This window comes from Primulina eburnea, chromosome 4 (genome assembly GCF_022965805.1).
Source record: "Primulina eburnea isolate SZY01 chromosome 4, ASM2296580v1, whole genome shotgun sequence".
NCBI lineage: Eukaryota > Viridiplantae > Streptophyta > Magnoliopsida > Lamiales > Gesneriaceae > Primulina > Primulina eburnea.
Window position 1 is genome coordinate 40101328 of NC_133104.1, and position 20278 is coordinate 40121605.

At 33.3% G+C, this 20278-nt stretch overlaps 2 protein-coding genes across 2 annotated transcripts; one reads left to right on the forward strand and one right to left on the reverse strand.

The window, feature by feature from the left end:
• Positions 1 to 631: 631 nt before the first annotated feature.
• LOC140828879 (oxysterol-binding protein-related protein 2B-like) lies at positions 632 to 9047 on the forward strand. The gene is given in 12 exon segments (XM_073191749.1): positions 632 to 1323; positions 2693 to 2932; positions 2934 to 3053; positions 3588 to 3684; positions 4806 to 5212; positions 5890 to 6045; positions 6229 to 6396; positions 6478 to 6618; positions 6877 to 7098; positions 7768 to 7881; positions 8234 to 8421; positions 8668 to 9047. Coding segments are annotated over 11 exon segments (2223 nt in total). The 5' UTR covers positions 632 to 942; the 3' UTR covers positions 8411 to 8421; positions 8668 to 9047.
• Positions 9048 to 10630: 1583 nt separating this feature from the next.
• Positions 10631 to 14337, reverse strand: LOC140828880 (protein NRT1/ PTR FAMILY 6.3-like). The gene is made up of 5 exons (XM_073191750.1): positions 14069 to 14337; positions 13740 to 13917; positions 13575 to 13614; positions 12575 to 13137; positions 10631 to 11683 (listed from the first exon to the last, which is right to left on the reverse strand). The coding sequence occupies exons 1-5, from the start codon at positions 14184 to 14186 to the stop codon at positions 10819 to 10821; spliced, it is 1764 nt and encodes a 587-aa protein (XP_073047851.1). The 5' UTR covers positions 14187 to 14337; the 3' UTR covers positions 10631 to 10818.
• Between the last annotated feature and the right edge of the window lie 5941 nt (positions 14338 to 20278).

Here is a 20278-nt window from a genome sequence, read left to right on the forward strand (position 1 = left end):
TCTATGATAGGATGAGATTATTCCATCCTACCCCTGCAGGCACTGCTGCCTGCAGGGGTACATCCAAGGGCCGTAATTCTTTCTTGCCCAATTTTTTTTTTTAATTTTTTTTCCCATGAAGTGGAATCCCAACCATTCATATGGAGTGTTAGCACAGCCCCACACCTAGGATCGAACGAACCGATAGGATGGATGACCAAGATTTACCTATGCATATATAGGACCCAATTTTTTTAAAAAAAATTGTATATATGACAAGATCTTACCCGTTAAAATGAAGTGAGGATAATACCCACGTAGATAGGATCTCATCTACTTAATTCAGGAACACCTCGGTCTAACAGTTTGACTCATTCAAGTCCCCAGTTCCTAATAATTGTATACACATCGACCTCTCAAATCTCCCCATACGTGCAAGCCAATTTAAAAAAATACTTCAGTCTGTCGCCACCTTTTTCATACAATATTCAAGAAAGTAAAGTAATTAACCAGCATCATCAACACGGCACACACTGCACACGCTAGGTCACATATATATTTACATTTCTGCAAACCGCGGTACACAAGCATTTTAAATAAATCCCAATAGTATTTTTATATCTGCTAATTAACTCCATCTTATATTTTCAAATTTAGCATTGCAAGACTCGTTTTTGTATCATTTTTTTATTGGTTTTTCCATTTTCTTTCTCTCTTCTCTATTCCTTTTTGGAATCCCTTAATTTCAGAATTTGGCAGCCATCTATGTTCATCTCTCCATAAAAATGTATGCAGTATGTGTGTTTGTGTTAAGCGAGTTTGCTTTGATTCATCCGCTTCGGGAGTTGTGTTAAACGATTTTTGTCGGATCCAATATTTTTAACGCTATTTCCAATAATCAGTACTGGTGTTAGATGTGAGCGTTATTTTTTTTCTTGTTATTATCGATAATCAAGATCGAAAATGCGGGTAAAGGAAATGCACCCTCTATGTTGCATAACGTTGGAGAGTAATCCGATGACAGGGGACGCGTCGCCGGAGCCGACCCTCTTAAGGACCAGGTCTGCGTTAGATTTCTACGGCAGTGGATCTGACATCAATGCCGGCCGATATGATGTTAGCACCAGTACTAGCGTGGCCGGGATACTCAACAAGTGGACCAACTACGGCATGGGCTGGAGATCCCGATGGTTCACCTTGAGAAGTAACGGCGTCCTCTCTTACACAAAATCTCGCCGCCCCGACGCGCCTCCGGGAAGAGACGTCGTTCTCATTGGCTCCCCCTCCACCTGCCGTAGGAGTGGCAGGAAACACAGCAGAAGCGTCGGCATTGTACAGTTAAAGGTCAGTAAATGGTGGTAAATTGTTGAAAAGTAAACAAGAACACGAATCTAGTCATCAAAATGTAAATATTTTCTAAATAGCTGAACTGATGGTATGATTTGACAAGAAATTGAATGTGCCTCGGGGGTAGGGAAGAAGAACGGAACTAAAGTGGGGGCTTGTCTCTTTTGAATGTACTTCAAAATGAATTTTTACTAATATAGGCCATCAAATTTGTTTGTAAATTAACTATTCCAGAAAGAATCCTTTTTTTACCTGATATATTTACTTTCTATTAACATGGTTTTTAAGATTTTCTTGAAATGCTCGTATATTATTTCTTTTTAAGAAAAAACTGGGTGTTAATCGAGAGTGGGTCACATCAGCAGGTGGAAATTATATTATAGGGCAAAAATGTGTAGCCTAGCTAAATTCTCTTCGTATGGTCACATCAAATATTTGGAGGTCTCTTTTCTTTATATTTCTACCCTCGTTTTGCTAAATTTCTGTTTCAAGGATTGATGTCAAATATTTGTGATTTTTTCGTCTAAAGCTATAATCTTTATTCTATTTTCAGTCATATGGGCACAGGGTACAAGCCTATACTTGAATTAAAATACTTTTACAGCGGTCACGAATGGCATCTCTTTTTTAAGTTTGGTCAAACAAAACAGCGTTGGATTTGATTTTTTCTTTTCCCGACTCTAGGAATGGAATACTTAGAAGAAATTAGGGAAGGGGAATGCCTTTAAAACGTGAAGAGAATATTCTAGCTTCCTGTGGTTTTATACTTCGTCGTCAAGTCCGAGAACAAAGTAAACTACTGTCGATTATTCTGAAACTTTTCATTGTCTGTTCAAAGAAATGTTCTGTTTGCATCTGAGGATATATGGGTTTTTTTTCCTTGAAAGGTAAGGTTTTAATCTTCTTAAGATGGTTTTATATGGTGTCACCTTTTGGAATTGTGTTAAAAGCTGCGGCGACTCGTATTAATGTACACAGTGATTGAAATTAAAAATTGTCATTTGATTCGCATATTTGTGTAAGCGATTTGATGCACTCTAACCTATCATATTCTCCAGTTTTTTGGTTTTATATTGAAGTCTTCATTTGGGTGGGAATAACACTTTCTTGGATTACATTCCTGTGAAGTTCAAAAGGTAAAGGGTGAAGTACATTTAAGATTCACATGTACCAATTGAGTTCTATCCGGTTCCATGTTTGACCCAGCCAACTCAGGCACACCCTTTATTGGAAGCACTGGTTAACTGCTTCTTCTATCTGTTAATGTCTGTCTGAGTTAGTTTTCTGCGGTGTTTATTGGTTTATGCTTGGGAAATGCATATTGCTGTGCACTGACATAAAACGTTACGGATTTTTGTGTTTCCAGGTTTCATCTTTTCGCGAGAGTAAATCTGACGACAGGAGGTTTTATGTGTTTACCGCAACGAAGACGCTTCATTTAAGGACCAATTCTAAAAAAGAGAGAGTGGCGTGGATACAGGCTTTGATTTCTACAAGAAGCCTTTTTTCGTTGAGACAGCAGAACGAAAGCATCCCTCTTTTAACTAGATCTTTGACAATATCAACCGAAAGGCTGAAGGATCGATTGCTCGAGGAGGGGATTGACTGAGGGGCTTGTTGAAGACTGTGAGCAGATAATGCTCTCGGAATTTTCGGGCATACAAGGACAGTTTCAAGCTCTTTTCAAGGAACGTTCCAATTTACTTGACACGTTGAGACAATTGGAGGTATGAGTCGTCAAGGCTAACTTAGTTAAGAGAGAAATTTTCTGACTTGTTCTATATACTGCTTCCAATTGGCTCTTTTTGCTTGATGGGTATCATCTAATCACAATTGTAGTTTGTATTTTACATCTGATTAAGAAGTTAATGTAGATGGTCGATTGTCCCCCCTACTGGTATGAAATAATAGAATTCCCAGCTGCATCATTTTTACATTTTTTCCTGAGTTGATATTTCTCGTTTCTTTATATTGGAGTTTTTGCATCATTAGAGGGAAATAGTTCATGAATCAATTCTTAATACCTCTGAAGTTGTTTCTTATGATCCATTTTCCAACGTTTACCTTCTGATGAAGACTCGGTTGTCGGATTTGCTTGGTATGATTGGTTTGCCGTTATTATGAATTGCACGAGCATGTATTTATTTTGGCAGATTATTCTTTATTAGGGAATGCCAATAAAAGTTCTCCAAATCCAGTCTAGCTCTTTGGCATCATGTCTTTGAATAGGAAAACATGAGAATTTCATTTTGCTTTTCCAGGCAGCAAATATTGAAGCTGAAGCCTCTGGACTGAATGATGGGGAATACCAATCAATGAAGCATGACTATACTAATGTAGCCGGAGGAAAATATATTGGTATTTCCTCATCCTTATTCCTGCCCTGGACCTTAAGTATCAATGATAATCCTTGACCCACAAATTTTCTAATTTTTCATTTAAGCTTTATGACATTTTCTCGCATATTTAATTTTGAATTTTCCGTTAAGTTTTCAAATTTTGATTTTGGTACACTGCCCTTTAATTTTCGGCTATTTTGATTCAATTGCTGACGTGGCTTTTGACAAGTAATTTTCAATGTTACGTCAGCATTTTCCTTCCCCATATCAACAATTGGACCAAAATAACTGAAAAAAGTTAGTGAACCAAAACCAAATTTAGCGAACCAAAACCTAAAATTGAACTAGTTTGTGAACTAAAAAAACTATTTTCCCATTAAAATTTCTCTTATTCTTACTAGCGTGGTCTATCTTTGGTTTGATGAGTTCTTTTGTGTTGGTGAAACACTTGTTTAGGAGTTTAGATTATCTTTGTTAGTTATCTATTGTACATACATTCTTGCTTCCAACAATTGATGCTTATGCCTCGTGTATTTTCCAGTGTAGTCAGCCATCGAAACATGGTGCCTGGTCAAGTATACGAATTAAAAAATTTAAAGTTTGCTATATAATCACTAGCTCTATTTTTTGGTATAACAGATATTCAGGCCAACAATCTGTATTGGTGCCAAAATTACTTATTTTATTCTCTTGCTTTGCAAGTTAGTATAATTGTTCGAAATGGAACTATTGCTACTGTCGCACAGTATGACTATTCATGTAGTACAAGAATTAAAATGTGGTGCTTGTGCTGCTAGATGGGTTAGATATATTCGGATTGCACATTATTAATTGAATCTTTTGGTGTAGTAGCAGGTGTTAAATCTCATACTATTTGTATAAAAGAGAAAATTATTGTCGAGTGACTTACAAGGCCTGAAAATTGTTGGAAACTTTGTCAAAATGAACAGCCATTTGTAAGGAATCTATAATTATTTACGTTTCTGTTGTTAAATTGGATCACAGGATTTAATGTCAATGTGTGTGAATATGTAGCATATGGCTAAATATTTCTTATTCTTGAAGCAGCAAAAAAAATTATTTTCCTTGTAAAGATCCTGATGAATATTCTTTTATCCTAACATCTTGGTTCGATAACAGAATGGAGCACCACAGAATCATCTGATGATATTGAAAAGCAAGATCTTGATGAAGTATCAGATGAGGATGAAACTCGTTTCTTTGACACAAATGAGTTTTTTCCTGAACCAATAGATCGCATGGATGGCTTTGTGACGTTTGAAAATCCTACTGACTCTGCTGAAAAGGTTGATAAAAAAGTAAATTCTAAATACCCATACGTGGAAAGAAGAAAGAAGCTACCCGATCCAATTGAGAAGGAGAAAGCCGTCAGCTTATGGTCTATGATCAAGGACAACATTGGAAAGGATTTGGCACGTGTTTGTCTCCCTGTGTTCTTTAACGAGCCAATATCATCTTTGCAAAAGTGCTTTGAAGACCTAGAATATTCTCATCTTTTGGATCAAGCATATGAACATGGTAGAGCGGTAAGGTCTATTTAGTTTACAAATCATGCTTTGTTTTGCTTCTTTATGATGATAATGGTAGCAACCTTTCGTTCTTTATCACATCTTTTGCATTGCAGTTTAGTTATAAATCGGGCACTTCAGTTCTGGTAATGATTTTGAGTCAATCACTGGATATAAATTGTGAAAACACTGCTGTAGTCCACTTGTAGCTTTTCAATTCTCTTTTGGATTCTCTAATTTTGAATTCATTTATAAAATAAGCAATATTCCTAAATATGACTAGTGTGGGTTGATTTTTCCCACCTAAACTTGTAACTCAGGAGATGAGTGTGATCAATCAGTTTTATCAAATAAATATTCTAAATATATTGCCTCTTAGACGGTTCTGGTTTTTTGGGAACTCTAGTAATCGTTAACATGAAGAGATTATGAGCATTTCTGGGGAATAATGATCACCACTACTGTTTTCGTGAAACTGCCTGTATGACTTAATGATGAAAATGTGATACTCGATTACAGGTTAAAAGACTTGAATTATGTTGTTACCAACTACAAATTTTGGTGTGGCAAGAAACATTCTCCTATAGACATTATGTTTCATTGATCGTATAGTGGACTAATCTGGGTCTTTTAATAATTAGAATGTTGTTTTAAAAGCCTCATGCATATAATCATCAAATACGATGTTACACCAGGGGAACAGTCTGTTGAGAACTTTGAATGTTGCTGCTTTTGCTGTTTCTGGATATGCTTCATCAGAAGGCCGCCTCTCTAAACCCTTCAACCCTTTACTTGGTGAAACTTATGAAGCCGATTATCCGGACAAAGGAGTTCGATTCTTCTCTGAGAAGGTGATTGTGCAAAGAATAATACCAACATTTTAATTGACCCTTTATGAGATGAGCTAAACTTTTCTTACCCAATTAGCCAATTGTCATGTGCAAGCATATCAACCTGTTCACCTGTTTTCTAGTTATTTTTTCCACTGCTATAGGATTAATGATTATACTTTTAACTTGAATTTCTTGAAATAGGTGAGTCACCACCCCACTCTCATTGCTTGTCACTGTGAAGGTAGAGGCTGGAAATTCTGGGGGGACACTAACCTTAAATCTAAATTTTGGGGAAGATCGATTCAACTTGATCCCGTCGGAACTCTTACTTTGGAGTTTGATGATGGGGAAGTGTTCCAGTGGAGCAAGGTACATAATCCTTTTCTATTCAGCAGCATTTCAGGGTTGATTGTATACACACAGGTAAATTTTCTTATTACTTCTTCTCAGGTGACAACAAGCATATGTAATCTAATCCTAGGTAATATATACTGTGATCACCATGGGACCATGAATATACAAGGTAATCGCCAATACTCGTGCAAACTCAAGTTCAAGGAGCTATCTTTTCTCGAACGTAATCCTCACCAGGTTAGTCCAGTTCCTGCATGCAATTTTGGTTCACCTTATTCTTTGAAGTCAACAAATTGATACTTGCGAGAAAGTACCTTTTTGCTTTTTAAGTGCGGTTTAAGAAGTGAAAATCCCACATTCTATTGAGATTATAAAGTGTTATTTAATTATTTTTTTTAAAAGTGTTACTTTAAAAAAGCTTCTCCATGCGAAATAAGTTTTTTATTCGAACTTCGAAGATTTTTTTTAACTAAATGAACTATGACATCTTGATAGGTTCATGGATTTGTTGAAGATGCAATGGGGAGAAAGGTTGCCCGCTTATTTGGAAAGTGGGATGAAAGCCTCTACTTTAACAAGGGAGATGGAACAGGGAACTCAAAAGATTGGTCGGAGTCATCTTTGTTGTGGAAAAAGAATGACCGACCTTTGAACGCGACACGCTACAACCTTACTTCATTTGCAATCACACTGAACGAATTGACGGCGGGTCTCAAGGTATAGATAACCTACTAGATAGTTTATTGTCTTTCTGTTTATCTTTGGTTAGGCGGAGTAGTCAAAGGCATGCTCAAGGCCAATACACACTGGTCAGTGCGCCTGGGTCATTCCAGGAGCACTGGCATCGCATAGGCACGCCATTAATTAAGACAAGGGCTAGGTCTGCACGTTCTTCCCCTTTGTGGTTCTTGTTGATGTATAATATCCCTAGGTTTGTATTATCAAGTTTTGACCGCGCTCAACCTACATGATATGACAAAAGCTCAGGGTGGTGGTGCTGATACAGTATAAGTTAAAACTAATTAATTTACTTTTTTATTGCTAAAGTTTATAATTTCTGCTTTTATAATTATGGATGAAATTGGTGAACCTGATCATAATTTATGGGTAAATTTTTATTAATTGTTTTACTTTTTTGTTAAATTATGTAAAAGTGTCACATGTATGAGTGGATTGTGTTTTGGTTATTTGATTAAATATTGATGAATATTTGAATATTTAATTTATGTGAATTTTAAATCAAGTGGTTATACTTGGATTTTATTGAGAATTGCAGGAATATGTCAATATATAATTTTTTCCACTTATGTGCATTTTACGTGTCTGGTACATCAAATATAATTTCATAGTTCTATATGATTTTATCTGTTTGAATCATGGATGAAGGAGAAGCTTCCACCAACAGATTCGAGACTGAGACCGGACCAGCGACATCTTGAGAATGGCGAATACGACAGAGCGAACTCTGAGAAGCTCCGATTGGAGATGAGACAAAGAATGGTATGTGTAATTCCATTTTCTCGACCAAATTTTATCGTATCTTTAAACATCATGACCGCAAACTTACACATGTAATAACTTCTCATCTTCTTATAGTAAGGATGCTTTTGTTCTGCTAGACTTCTGTAAATTACCGTACATTTAAAGATCACACGATCCATGGACACTTCACATAAATGTATTTGTTCTAAAATGATCATCTTGTCTTTTCTTTGATTTCTTGGTGGTCGAATCACACACTTCCCGCCCAGAGAAACTAAAAAAACACAAGTAAAACCTTATCTGCGCCCTCCCTTTCATTTGACAGTGGTATTGAAGATTATTTATATGCATGAATACATCTTATCTGCAGTCGAGGAAGTTGCAAGAACACGGTTGGAAGCCGAGATGGTTCCAAAGAGACAGTGCAGGCACCTTCCGATACGTGGGAGGATACTGGGAAGCCCGAGAGCTAGGGAAGTGGAACGAATGCCCCAACATTTTTGGTGAAGTTCACGAAAGCCTCCTTAATTCGTTTGAAGGTTCATGATTCCTTGAAAGGTACTCATAGAGTGTTGAAAACCTCTGAAAATATGTGATTTTAACTTTTTACTTGAAATTCTTTATATATTCTGCAATTAACCTTTGTGAAACAGTACTTTGGAGCACCAATATAGAAATAATCTCAGGAAGACGAACTCTATCTTAAAATTGTTTAACCTCTAAAATGTTGTGTAATTTTGACAAAGGGACCAGATCCAATTAAGGATGTACGGGTTGAATGCTAATGAAAATATTCTCTTTTAGGAGAATGACAATGCCATGGTTGCCAAGATTTGACAAACTGAAGCTTTATTGACTTCAGCGTCAGTTCTTCAATTTCAGAATTTCAAATCGCCGGATATTCCTTTGCGGCGAGACAATTTTTGTTCCTCGCCCGATGTGCTTTTTGTCTCTCTTAAAAATATATTCGAGTTTGCAGCTTACTAGTTGCAAATCGAGCATTTGTTGTAAGATATTATTTTAGAGCAGTGCTCGCATTTGTTGTAAGATATTATTTTGGAGCAGTGCTCTGAATAAGTGGAAAAGTTGTATAGCAATCATCTTTTAGTTTGGTGATAGATCATAGATGTCTTGTGGAAGCCTAAAATGATATGTCTCAGTTAAGCTCATTGATACGACCTTTCATTCAATCTTACATGGTTAATGTCTGACAAACGTGGTTTGCAGACTATTACGTCAGTCAGTCTGAGGAGTTTGTCACGCATAAGGTTGGCAATAGGACGGGGCGGAGGCGGATTTGTCATCCCCGACCCCGAATTTCATCCTTACCCTCATACCCGTCTATTTCCCCGTTTTTTCGGGTTCAAGGATCAAATCCACATCTCCGTCATCATTGTGTTTCAAAAATATTAATGGGACAAGACGGAGGAGAGTACGAGCATTATCCGAATCAAAAATTATTGTTAACTATTATTATTAGCGATAATATTAATAATAATATTATTATTATTATTATTATTATCATTATTATTAGGACGGGTTAGCGATAATATCCTCATATCCGTTTCGATCTATTTTTGGGATTTTAAAAAATCCTTGAACCCGAACTATTGTGGGTTCCCAAATATGTGGAGAAAATTGTCGTCCTTAGTCAAACATAGCTTTTAATTTACTTTTAATTTAATTCTCATAATTTATGAAAAACGTATTATGATGAATACTAAAATATGCTACAATCTCATAAATAATTTTTTGAATACTTCGTTTCTAAGTTATAACCATCACACCATGAAAATTAAAAAAAAAAAACATATTATATTCTTGGAACAACCCCAAGCTCAATTAAAATAAGAATATATAGCAGTTTCATATTTTAAAAAAAGAAATCATTGTACATAGAAGCAAGAAACTGAATCTAAATACAAATTTTATCATTCAAAAAGAAAAAAAAAAAAGCAAATCAAAATTTTATTAAAATAAATATTTTAAAAAAAAATTCAGAATAGGAACATAAAATTTCTTGCACAATATTATTCAATGTTTTTATGAAAACCAAGTGTGAGCATTGCATGATATTTTGGAGACATATCACGATCGTATTCAAAGAATTAAATTGCATAAAAAAATTCAGCATTAATGCATATAATGTTGATTAATGCATATTAAGGAATCAAGTAGTCCTCTAAAATTACTCAATCGTTTTTCAGCCTTTTCGAAAGAAAAGCGTGCGCGTCGTATTCTTTTTTTTTTTGGGACAAATACTTCTGAGGGGTGGCCATCTTTTATCCTTGCCTTGACAAATTCAATTTGCTCGATTGGTAAATTTCTCTTTCAAATTCTTGACTATGTTCGTGAATGAGAACTTTCACGATTTGAGAAAACAATCAATGTCGACATGTAATATATGTAAGTATATACTTTTTTTTTATTATCAATGGCGTACTAGTTTGGTTTTAACATGAAATTGAACACATGTAAAACGAACATGTCTTTTTTATTGAGAAAAATTTATGTCACTACATCATTACGGGATACTCGATCAATCGAAAAATATTCTTCTGGCTCAGCTCGTACAAGTTGTATATGTAGGACGGAGAAATATGAGTAATTGTTGGAAACTTTCAAAAGGCAAAATTGTGATGACTATAATAGGTCAATATATAGTAATAATATAATCGGATTTGGAAAATATCAACTTAAAAATTTTTGAAAAAGAGGAGCATCGACTACAAGTGAAACAAATCGAAATGCAAGTTGCAACCAAACATACCCATAACTCTTTTTATTATAGCAGCGAACTTTGTTACACCTAATCAAAGAGGTAAACATAACAAACAAGAAAACAAAAAGTACGAGGAGAAAAGAGTCGTTATCGATCGATGCCTCGACTCTTCCACTCATAGGTTAAAACATTTTTATACAAGTGAAGCTGAAAATGCAATAAATTTATTGCATTTAGTGGCAAATAGGTCCAGCCTCCTCCAATTCAATTCCTTCATCGGCGAGCCTCTTCTCCTTGTACACGTACCGTCTCGAACAAGCCAAAAAAACACACATATTCAAAACACTTAGAATCCCCAACAACCAATAGAAGTTGTAAAGCTTCCCTTCATTGAGATTATCCGCTAACCACGGCTTACTCGGACCCGTTGCTTGATGAACCACCGTCACCAAAATCGAGCTGAAGAAGAATCCTAGCGATATCGTACTTAGAAACAAACCCGTGCTCATTGTCTTCATTCCCTTCGGACATTCCCTAAGGAAGAAATCGAGTTGTCCGATATACGTGAAAGCCTCACCGGCACCCACCAAGAGGAACTGTGGTACCAAACAAAAGACCGTTAGCGGTATAACGGCCTCGGGGTTGTGCGTAAGGCCGTGTGATCGGGCTGCTTTGAGTCTATTGATTTCTGTGAATGCTGCAGCTACCATGCCAACTATTGACAAGACTAGCCCTACAAAAATCTTTTGTAGAGGAGTGAGACCATGGGGATTCTTTAGAACCCGCCTGCATATAGGGACTATCAGCCGATCGTAGATAGGCACGGTCAAGAGGATGCTACCGACGAAGAAAACAGTGAGGGACGCGGCCGGGATCTGGAAGGACTTGCCGATGTGGCGGTCCATGGTGGTTGCTTGTTGAACTGAGAACGTGGTCATTTGGGCGTATACAGTCCAAAACATTATTGTCGTGGCCCAAGTCGGCAGCATCCTAATCACTAGTTTTACTTCTTCCACGTCGGTTAATGTCTTAAGGTACCATTTGTTTGCCATTTTGACTCCAATTTCGGGCTCCTTGATTGCTGCCTTGTCCAGAAAACTACAACCCCAAAAAATCGCTAATAAGTATAGTAGAACAACCATGCACTGATATATATTTAAATTTCACAATAAACTAATTAAAATGGCTGGATTTATTAGTTATTAGCTTCAACCCGGTTTGGAAACACTCTTGAATCCTGACATCTAATCAGACACGAGACTTGACAATCTAACGCCTCGTGATCTTAGATTCTTTAAGTGTCAAGTTGCTTGTGCATGTCTCAATTATGCGAGGTTTATATTTAAATAAATAATTATTATTTATTGTGTAGGTAAAAATTGAGCAAAGATATTGTTAAAAACCAAAAAACAAACTCAACCAAGAAGTTAAGAGCCCACATAGACTGACATTTTCTTGTCATTTAGCAGCAGTTGCCCATAGTATTTCTGCCTATGGAAGTATATAATGTGGTGTATGATTTCCAAGGATATTCAATTATCCTTAGAAATAGATCCAATGATCTACTCTAAAAAACCGGAGTTGAGTTAGGTCCAAAGTTCTAATCTTAACAATGCTTAGTTATAATTTTCAATATTTGAAGATGACTATATATCATGATTATAGTTTTTAAAATTATATTAAAAAAAGTTGTGGGTGTTAAAAGTTGCTTTCTCCTGATAATATTTTAGTGCTTAAAATTTCAAAGGTAATTTCATTTTGCTAGAATATATAAAATTATAATTATTATTTTTTTATCGCCCATTCAAATAATTAAATAATTATGCTGAAAATGGGAATATTAGATTTTAACAAAAGTTTTATATTGTGTCCCTGATGTTTAGATTTTAGAATATTCCTAAAAGAGAAAACAGTGAATTGATAAAATAATAACCAAAAATGGGGTTGGCAGTTAATACAGTTAAAAAAAAGTTGTATGGGCGAACTCACCGGAACTCCTTGCTGTGTGGTAACTGTTGCTTCTTCTTGCTACTGTACCCTTCATCTTCAACACTGTACAAAAGCGAAGGGTCTGACGGAAGTTCCAGGTGTCTCTTCCGCCAGGCGGCCACAAAAACCGATGCGATCTGTGTCAACGGGCTGCCCACAAGTTTCTTGATACGATACCGTTTCGTGCCCGACATGAACACCATCCACCCCACGATGATTGTGCAGGCACAAAGCCCATATCCCCAATCTCTTCCAAGATTATCTTGAATGTAAACAAATACTGTAACTGCTGCCAGTGCCCCAACCATGATGAAGAAGAAAAACCAGCTGAAGAATTTGGTCATTTGTTGTCTCTCCTTCTCGTCCGAATCATCGAATTGATCGGACCCTAAGCCCGAGACGCTGGATTTGAGGCCTCCGGTGCCGAGAGCCGTCAGGTATAGGGCCAGGTAGAGGGCTGAGATCTGCTTGCTGCTCGCCGGGATGCATGATGGGCTGCCGGCGGTGCATTTTGGTGGCCGGAGACTGGGGATTGTGGTTGAGATTGTCAGGATTGTGACACCCTGATCATCAAGAAAATATAAATATTAATCAATTATTCTATTTTCAACCCAGATATTCTATTGTTGAATTAGTCTTTGATTGTTTACAATCTATGATTTTAATTCTCTCTTTCAATTTTCCTCTTCACAATCCAAGATTCAAGGAAGTAATTATATATAATAAGATGAATGATTCAAAGGAAAATTTATTCACAACTCTTTCTATTTTCCTCATCACGTGATATAAAATTTTCATGGAAGTGATGGTGTTATAGTCTCCGTAAGTTAATAGAAAAACTTTCACATAGATAGAGGGCTAGCTTGAAAAAGGTAAATAATTTAATTAGGCGACAAATCAAGAAATTATACGTGTATTATTATTACACAAATTATGCATATATTTTTTTCGGAAACTATATCCTTGAAATATATAAGTACGTAAGTCGCCGTGTAATTACCGTTGCTTGAACGATGGCGAAAATAGCGATGGTGAAGTACCTGCAAACAAGCACAGAAATGGAATCTTATGGAATGTCGACAAATATATTTAATATTGCAGTTACCGCCATAATATGGCGCATTTTTAGAGCACAAAAATGTTAAAAAAGTTAAAAGAAATTCACCTCCCCAGAAAAGTATCTGCTATGAACCCTCCAAGCAAACACAGCATAAAAGAAGTGCCAAGAAAATTAGTGACATTGTTGGCTGCGGCCGCATTCCCCAAGTGCATAGTTCCTGTCAGATATGTCACCAAATTCACTGCTATTCCTAGCGTAGTAAATCTCTCAACCGCCTCAACTCCTGCTCACAAAAAAATCAACTTTCATCAAAGGGCTAGCTCTTCGGAAATATATACGTACGCTGTTATATTTTACTAAACATCGCGTAAGACATTAATACTAAAACATATGTTGCGACTTCCCAAACAAAAAAAAAGAACTTAATAAATAACCTAGAATCATGGCGGCGCTTGTCCATCCGCCGGACTTGGATTTGACGGCGGGACGGCCCTTGTAATCCCAGGCATCGGGAAGAGTTTCAGCCTCTCGTTGGGTTTGTGGGAGCGCCATTTTGTCAGGTCTCAGTTTATTTATTATTCTTTTGGCCCGTGAAATGCAGTTTGTTAATATGAAGCAGAGATTTTGGGACAACGAATATGTTGCAAGCTCTTTTAGTTTAGGAAAGATAGCAAGAGTGGGGCACTGTAAGCTTTTAACTTTCTGGGAGATTATGATCTCCGAGGGGAGCTTCGTGGTCTTTTAATAGCAGTAGCTCTCCATCTGATGTGGCATGTAAGGACTACACTTATTAATTAATTAATTATATATATAAATATATATGTATTTCACCGCTTTAGATCTATTATTTTTTAATTATATGATATAATATGATCTTAGAGTTTATTTTATTTTTGTACATACTAGTATTCAATTTTGCCAAAAATTCTTAATATTTAATAGAAGAATAGTCCATTAATTTAGATACACATGATAACATTAAGCTCATAAATGAGAGACATTTATCAGACAAAAAAAATTGTGGCATACTCGTGACGGATATATAATTTTTGCTGGATCAAATATAAATTAGAGACCACAAAAAAAAAATAAAAATGAAAGAATGAAAATAGTGACACCCCAGCTGTATATTACATTTTGGGAGTACTGATATTCTGATCATCCATGGTTTGCAACGCAACGACTTATAGATAAGGTCATTAATTTGTTTTTAAACTTTGCTTCGATAAGAGACAGTAGGGACGATTGAATATTCATAGAAAATGCGTGTGGTTAAGTTGTCGACACATAACATTAATTAATATGCAACAATTCTTTTTTTATCTTTAGGTATTTGAATATATGTAGAGGAAATTAGTTCTTTTGTGCTCGCCTTGTTTACTAGTATAATTTTTTTTAGATTTAATTAAAATAAAGATCAACTAGTCTAGCGATCATGTTACAATTTGAGAACTTGACATACCATCATGACAGAATGTTGGTATGATGGTTTGACGCTTAATTAGAGTTGTCAAAACGAAGTAAGTCGTCAGGACGTCTTGTATTAATCCATCAAATTACACATAAAATTCATAAGTTTGTCGGGTCTGCCCGTCTCACCACCTAAAAAATAGGTGGGATGGGTTGATAATTTTCCAACCATAAAAAAGACGAACCGACTCACCCACTGAACTGTTTTGTTGACATATCAAAGCATAAACTGGGTTGATAACTTAAAATTTTATTTATTTACTTATTACATGGTATATTTGATCATGTTTATTGATCAATATTACAATATGTACTTTATATGCTGATGATTAACCTACAACGTGGTTAAATCTTTTTGTCATTCTACAAAAGTAATAAAAGAGTGTGTGATATATATATATATATATATATATATATATATATATATATATATATAAAACATACATTTATTCATTATTTCATATTATTTATTTATTGAAGACTGGGATTTCGATGTCCACGCATGACGCATTCTCTGATCGACCTAACACTAACAGGACATTTAATGTCATCAATTTTACAGTTCATTGTATTTGGGAGTTACAATGCACGACACAAGCTGCTTAGGTGCAACTGCCCACTCGTTCAAAATAATAATAATAATAATAATAATCTTTTGTTTTGAGGAAAAAAACAATCAGATAAAGTTTAATATAAATTTAATTTCATTATTTTATTTTATTTTGATTTTTTTTTTTACATGAGTGCAAATGTGCGGTAAACGATTAGGCATATATTTATTCCAAAGAAAATAGAACGCACTCTAATTATCCTTTTCTCCATTAGCCGTTGATGTTTTCTTTGTATTTAAGTATTTTATTTCCTAATTTAGTAAAAATTTTGGCGGGAACTTACTAAATATAGCACAACTCTGCTTTATATATATATATATATATATATATATAAAAGTAGAGTTGTGCTATATTTAGTAAGTTCCCGTCAAAATTTTACTAAATTAGGAAATAAAAAAAGAAAAATTATTTCCTAATATATTTAATAATATTACAATTTTTAATAACAATAAAATGAGTTGTCTTTTCAAAGTTTATTTTTGAAATTTCATGCCTATTGGATAACACAATTTGATATATTTGATAAAATATTATGTAATTAATTAAATTATGAAAATTAATAAAATTTTCATAAAATATATCAAATTCTTTTTCAAATTTCAGTTTTAAAATTAAATTTCTTTAAAATATAAATCTCACTTTTAATTTCAAATTTAAATCTAAATATCTTGAAAAAATAAATAGAATTCAAAGATTTGATATCGGTTCTATCACATGATTTAATATCTTGGTTCCATCACATAATTCATATCAAAAAATTAATTTTAAAAATGATAATTCTAAAAAAAAGATATATAATTAATCTCGAAATAAGTGAACTACAATGAACTGCAATAAATGATGGAAAACAATTAATTTTATGCGATATTATTGATATTTTTGTAATAAAGAATTATATATTTTCTTTTAAAAAAAATTCAAATGTGAATTGAAAAAATTTGAAAATATAAACTTCAATTATTATTTGAATTGATTATAATTTATATCAACTCTTTTATTCGTTAAAATTTAAATTTAATTCATTTTTATATCAATTTAAATTTAATCTATGAATTATGTGTTTTTTTTAATATATATTTTATTCAAATTGAAACTGAACTCAATTGAAAACTTAATCTACTTTTAAATCATTGAAAAATACATTTAGAGCTTAAACTCTATTCCCCAAACTGTTAAAAAAAACAAAAATCTCTATTATTAGTTCGTTGATACGATCAACCAGCATATGGAAACAACAAAAATTCAAGTTTAAAATGTATTTTTCATTATCAAAATTTTATTATTATTTTTTCCTATCATTTTGTTTTTTTATTTAATGGTATTATTTATATTTTTTTTATTTTATTTGACTCACATGCACACACATATATATAAACAAAAGTTTTTTCCATATCTGGAAAGTTTTTTGTAAAAAATAATATTTTATAAAAACAATATCATTATTAATGTATTCACGTACCACATTAATATTTGAAACAAATAGGAAATAAATATGTAATTAAATGTGAATTGTTTTTTAAAATTCAAATTCAAATTTGATGTTTTTGAAATTATAAACTATATTTAAGTATCTGTATTGGTTATATTACTCTATTTAATTTCAATTATGATTTTAAGTTGTGTGTTACTTTTATAGAATTTATGTTTACTATTCCTATCATACTAAATAAAATATAAAATCTTTTATATAATATTATGTTTTACAATTTTTTTAAAATAGTGTCCGTAAATTGTTGTTATTATTATTATTATGTATCTTAATAGAAATTTAAAATATGCATTTTAATAGAAATTTAATATAAATATTTTTAACATGTCCAAAAAATAATCACTTTTTTAGTCAAAATTTATTCATATAATAAATGACAAAAATAATTGAATTTTTAAACAATGTTTATTTATTCTTTAAAATTTTGATAAACAAAATAATATGAGATTTTTAAATATTTTTCTATTTTTTATATTTATAGCCGTCCAACTTAATCAAGATAATAAGTCAATTTAACGACAAAATATTGTTATCATTATTTGAGCGTTATTTCAAATGACATTAATATTTTGATAATAATATTTAAAAATTAAATATATTCATTATATTAAATCAATAATTTTAAATAATTACTTAATATTTACTAATTTTAATTATTAATTATATAAATAACACTGTGCATCGCACGGGTGAAATACTAATATATATAGTAAGAAACTCCTCCTCAACTAAACAGAATGTCTGATTATTGGACTTCGATAATTATTTGCGGACGGTGCTCCTCACATAATGTAATAACAGAAACCATTCTAAAGTAAGAGCTAGAGGAATACTTCCAAATTCTCATTTAGACCTCCCTCAAATCATACCAAAAAATGGATTTTACTTACTAGTAGGTGCTAACTTCTGTTTTTCCCCTCCAGCATTCGCTTTTAGTTACAATATCTGTTTGACATTTATTAGTTACTTTTTGTCATATTAATCCACCAACACTTTCTCTTATACAGAATTGTTAAGATTAATGGGAATTTGACGTAACTCAACCTCAAAAGCTAACTGAAGAGGGGAGGATTGTCCAAACTCATATATGTAATTTTCAGATATTTTATCCCATCGATTTGGGACAATTAACAAAAATCGGTATAATTATGATTAACTCTTTTGCTTCGGAAATATATATATATATATATATATATATATATATATATATATATATATATATATATATATATATATATCATCGTATATGTTGTTGGGTGTTTAATATTTTGGACCCGAACATGTGAGCAGTGGGAAGTAATTACGGTAGTTTAAAATTATGAATTGTTTGTTAGAGAAATTTTGGAAAAATTAAGGTACAGAGATTATAAGCACAACTAATTTTCGGGATTGCCGGTGACCGGTGTCTGGCTAGGATTGATGATATGGAAAGCCACGGTTTATATCTATCCATAAATAGACACATACACATACATATATTTATTTACGTGTGTATCAAATGGACAAGTACTTGTTAAATATGTTTATAAAAAATTGTTTTAAAAATAAATATACATTTAGGAAAATCTTCTATAAAAACATTTTTACGATTAAAAAGATTATAGAAAAAATATTTCTATTATTATAGAATATCAAAAAAAAAATATCTCCCACTTGTTGTTTAATAACTATACATGAAGACGCTTTTTTAAAAAAAAAGTATTTTAATAAACATTTTACTAAAATTCTGTCTAAACAAATATTTGAACTTTTTTCAATTATAAAACATTAAAAAAGTTCTTAAAATACTTGTACAAATATAGCCGTAAATTGGATTTTTCGTAAATATTTTTTTTTTACGGTAAAACTCGTAATTTTATGCAAAGAATCGTCAATTACAAGATTAACCAACCAAGATGAAAATTCTCTACTCATCCACACAAAAGGATGGGGGAGAAAAAAAAAACAAAATGAGCCAAATTATGATCTACTTTATTAGCCGATCGTCGAACATGACTTAATTCAGAGATAATAGGTGCCTGAATTCGAGCTCTGATATCTGCTGCACAAGAACCAATGTAGCTGAGATTTTCCCAATGGGTTGTGACTGTCACAGAAAGTCTGACTCCACTTGAACATCTTGAAAAATCTTTTTCATAAAGAAGCTTGATTCCTTCCCATATTGCTAAAATATAAATATGATGGAGTTTTCTCAAACATTAAGATGATCATCAATTGCTTTGCTGCATAATTTAAAACATGTTATAAAACAAAAATGAAGTCAACACCCCCTTTCGTTTCAAATCAATGATGATAAGGAGACTTTTGGATATAATTTTAAGAAATATCAGCTCAACGCGAGATGATTTTTTGAGTTCATATATGCAACTCTCAAGAACTTAATCACGTCGATGTGAGATATCTAATGTGCGTGAAACTTACAAGATATTCTAATGGCCCATAAAGTCACTTCAAAACCTAAATTAAGTTTGAACTCTGATATCATGTTAAGATTATTGAATGAGTCTAACTCAACCTCTAAAATATAGCTAAAAGAGGTAAATTGTCTGAGTTCATATATACAAATCTCAATAACTCAATACACTCGATTTGATATATCTAACACATAAACAACATCTAACTTTATTGACTTCATGCATATAAACGTGTAAACCTTTACACACCGCTGATTTTTAGTCCACCCAAATCGATTAAACGTGAAGTTAACAAAAAGGGGAAATTGTCAAAAACTCCCTATTTCCATTCTCAACCTCCTCTTTACTCCCTACCCCATTAAAACTTTGTTTCAACTCCCCATATCCCTCAAATTTCCAAGTTTGCCCTTATATATTTATTTTAAATAATTGATTTCTTTTTTGTAGTAAAAGGCCCATCATGCTTCCGTAAAATAAATTGAATATTTTACCTTTTTGACTAGAGTACCACCGGGTTATATCCACCGTTTTTTACGAACTGCTCCTCACAGTCCAACCACACGATCGCAACCGATGGTTACTAAGCAGATTCCTTCAGCAATACTTAGCACAGCTCTAATTCGTTTCCTACCTTAGAGCGTACAGCAAAAGATCAATTTT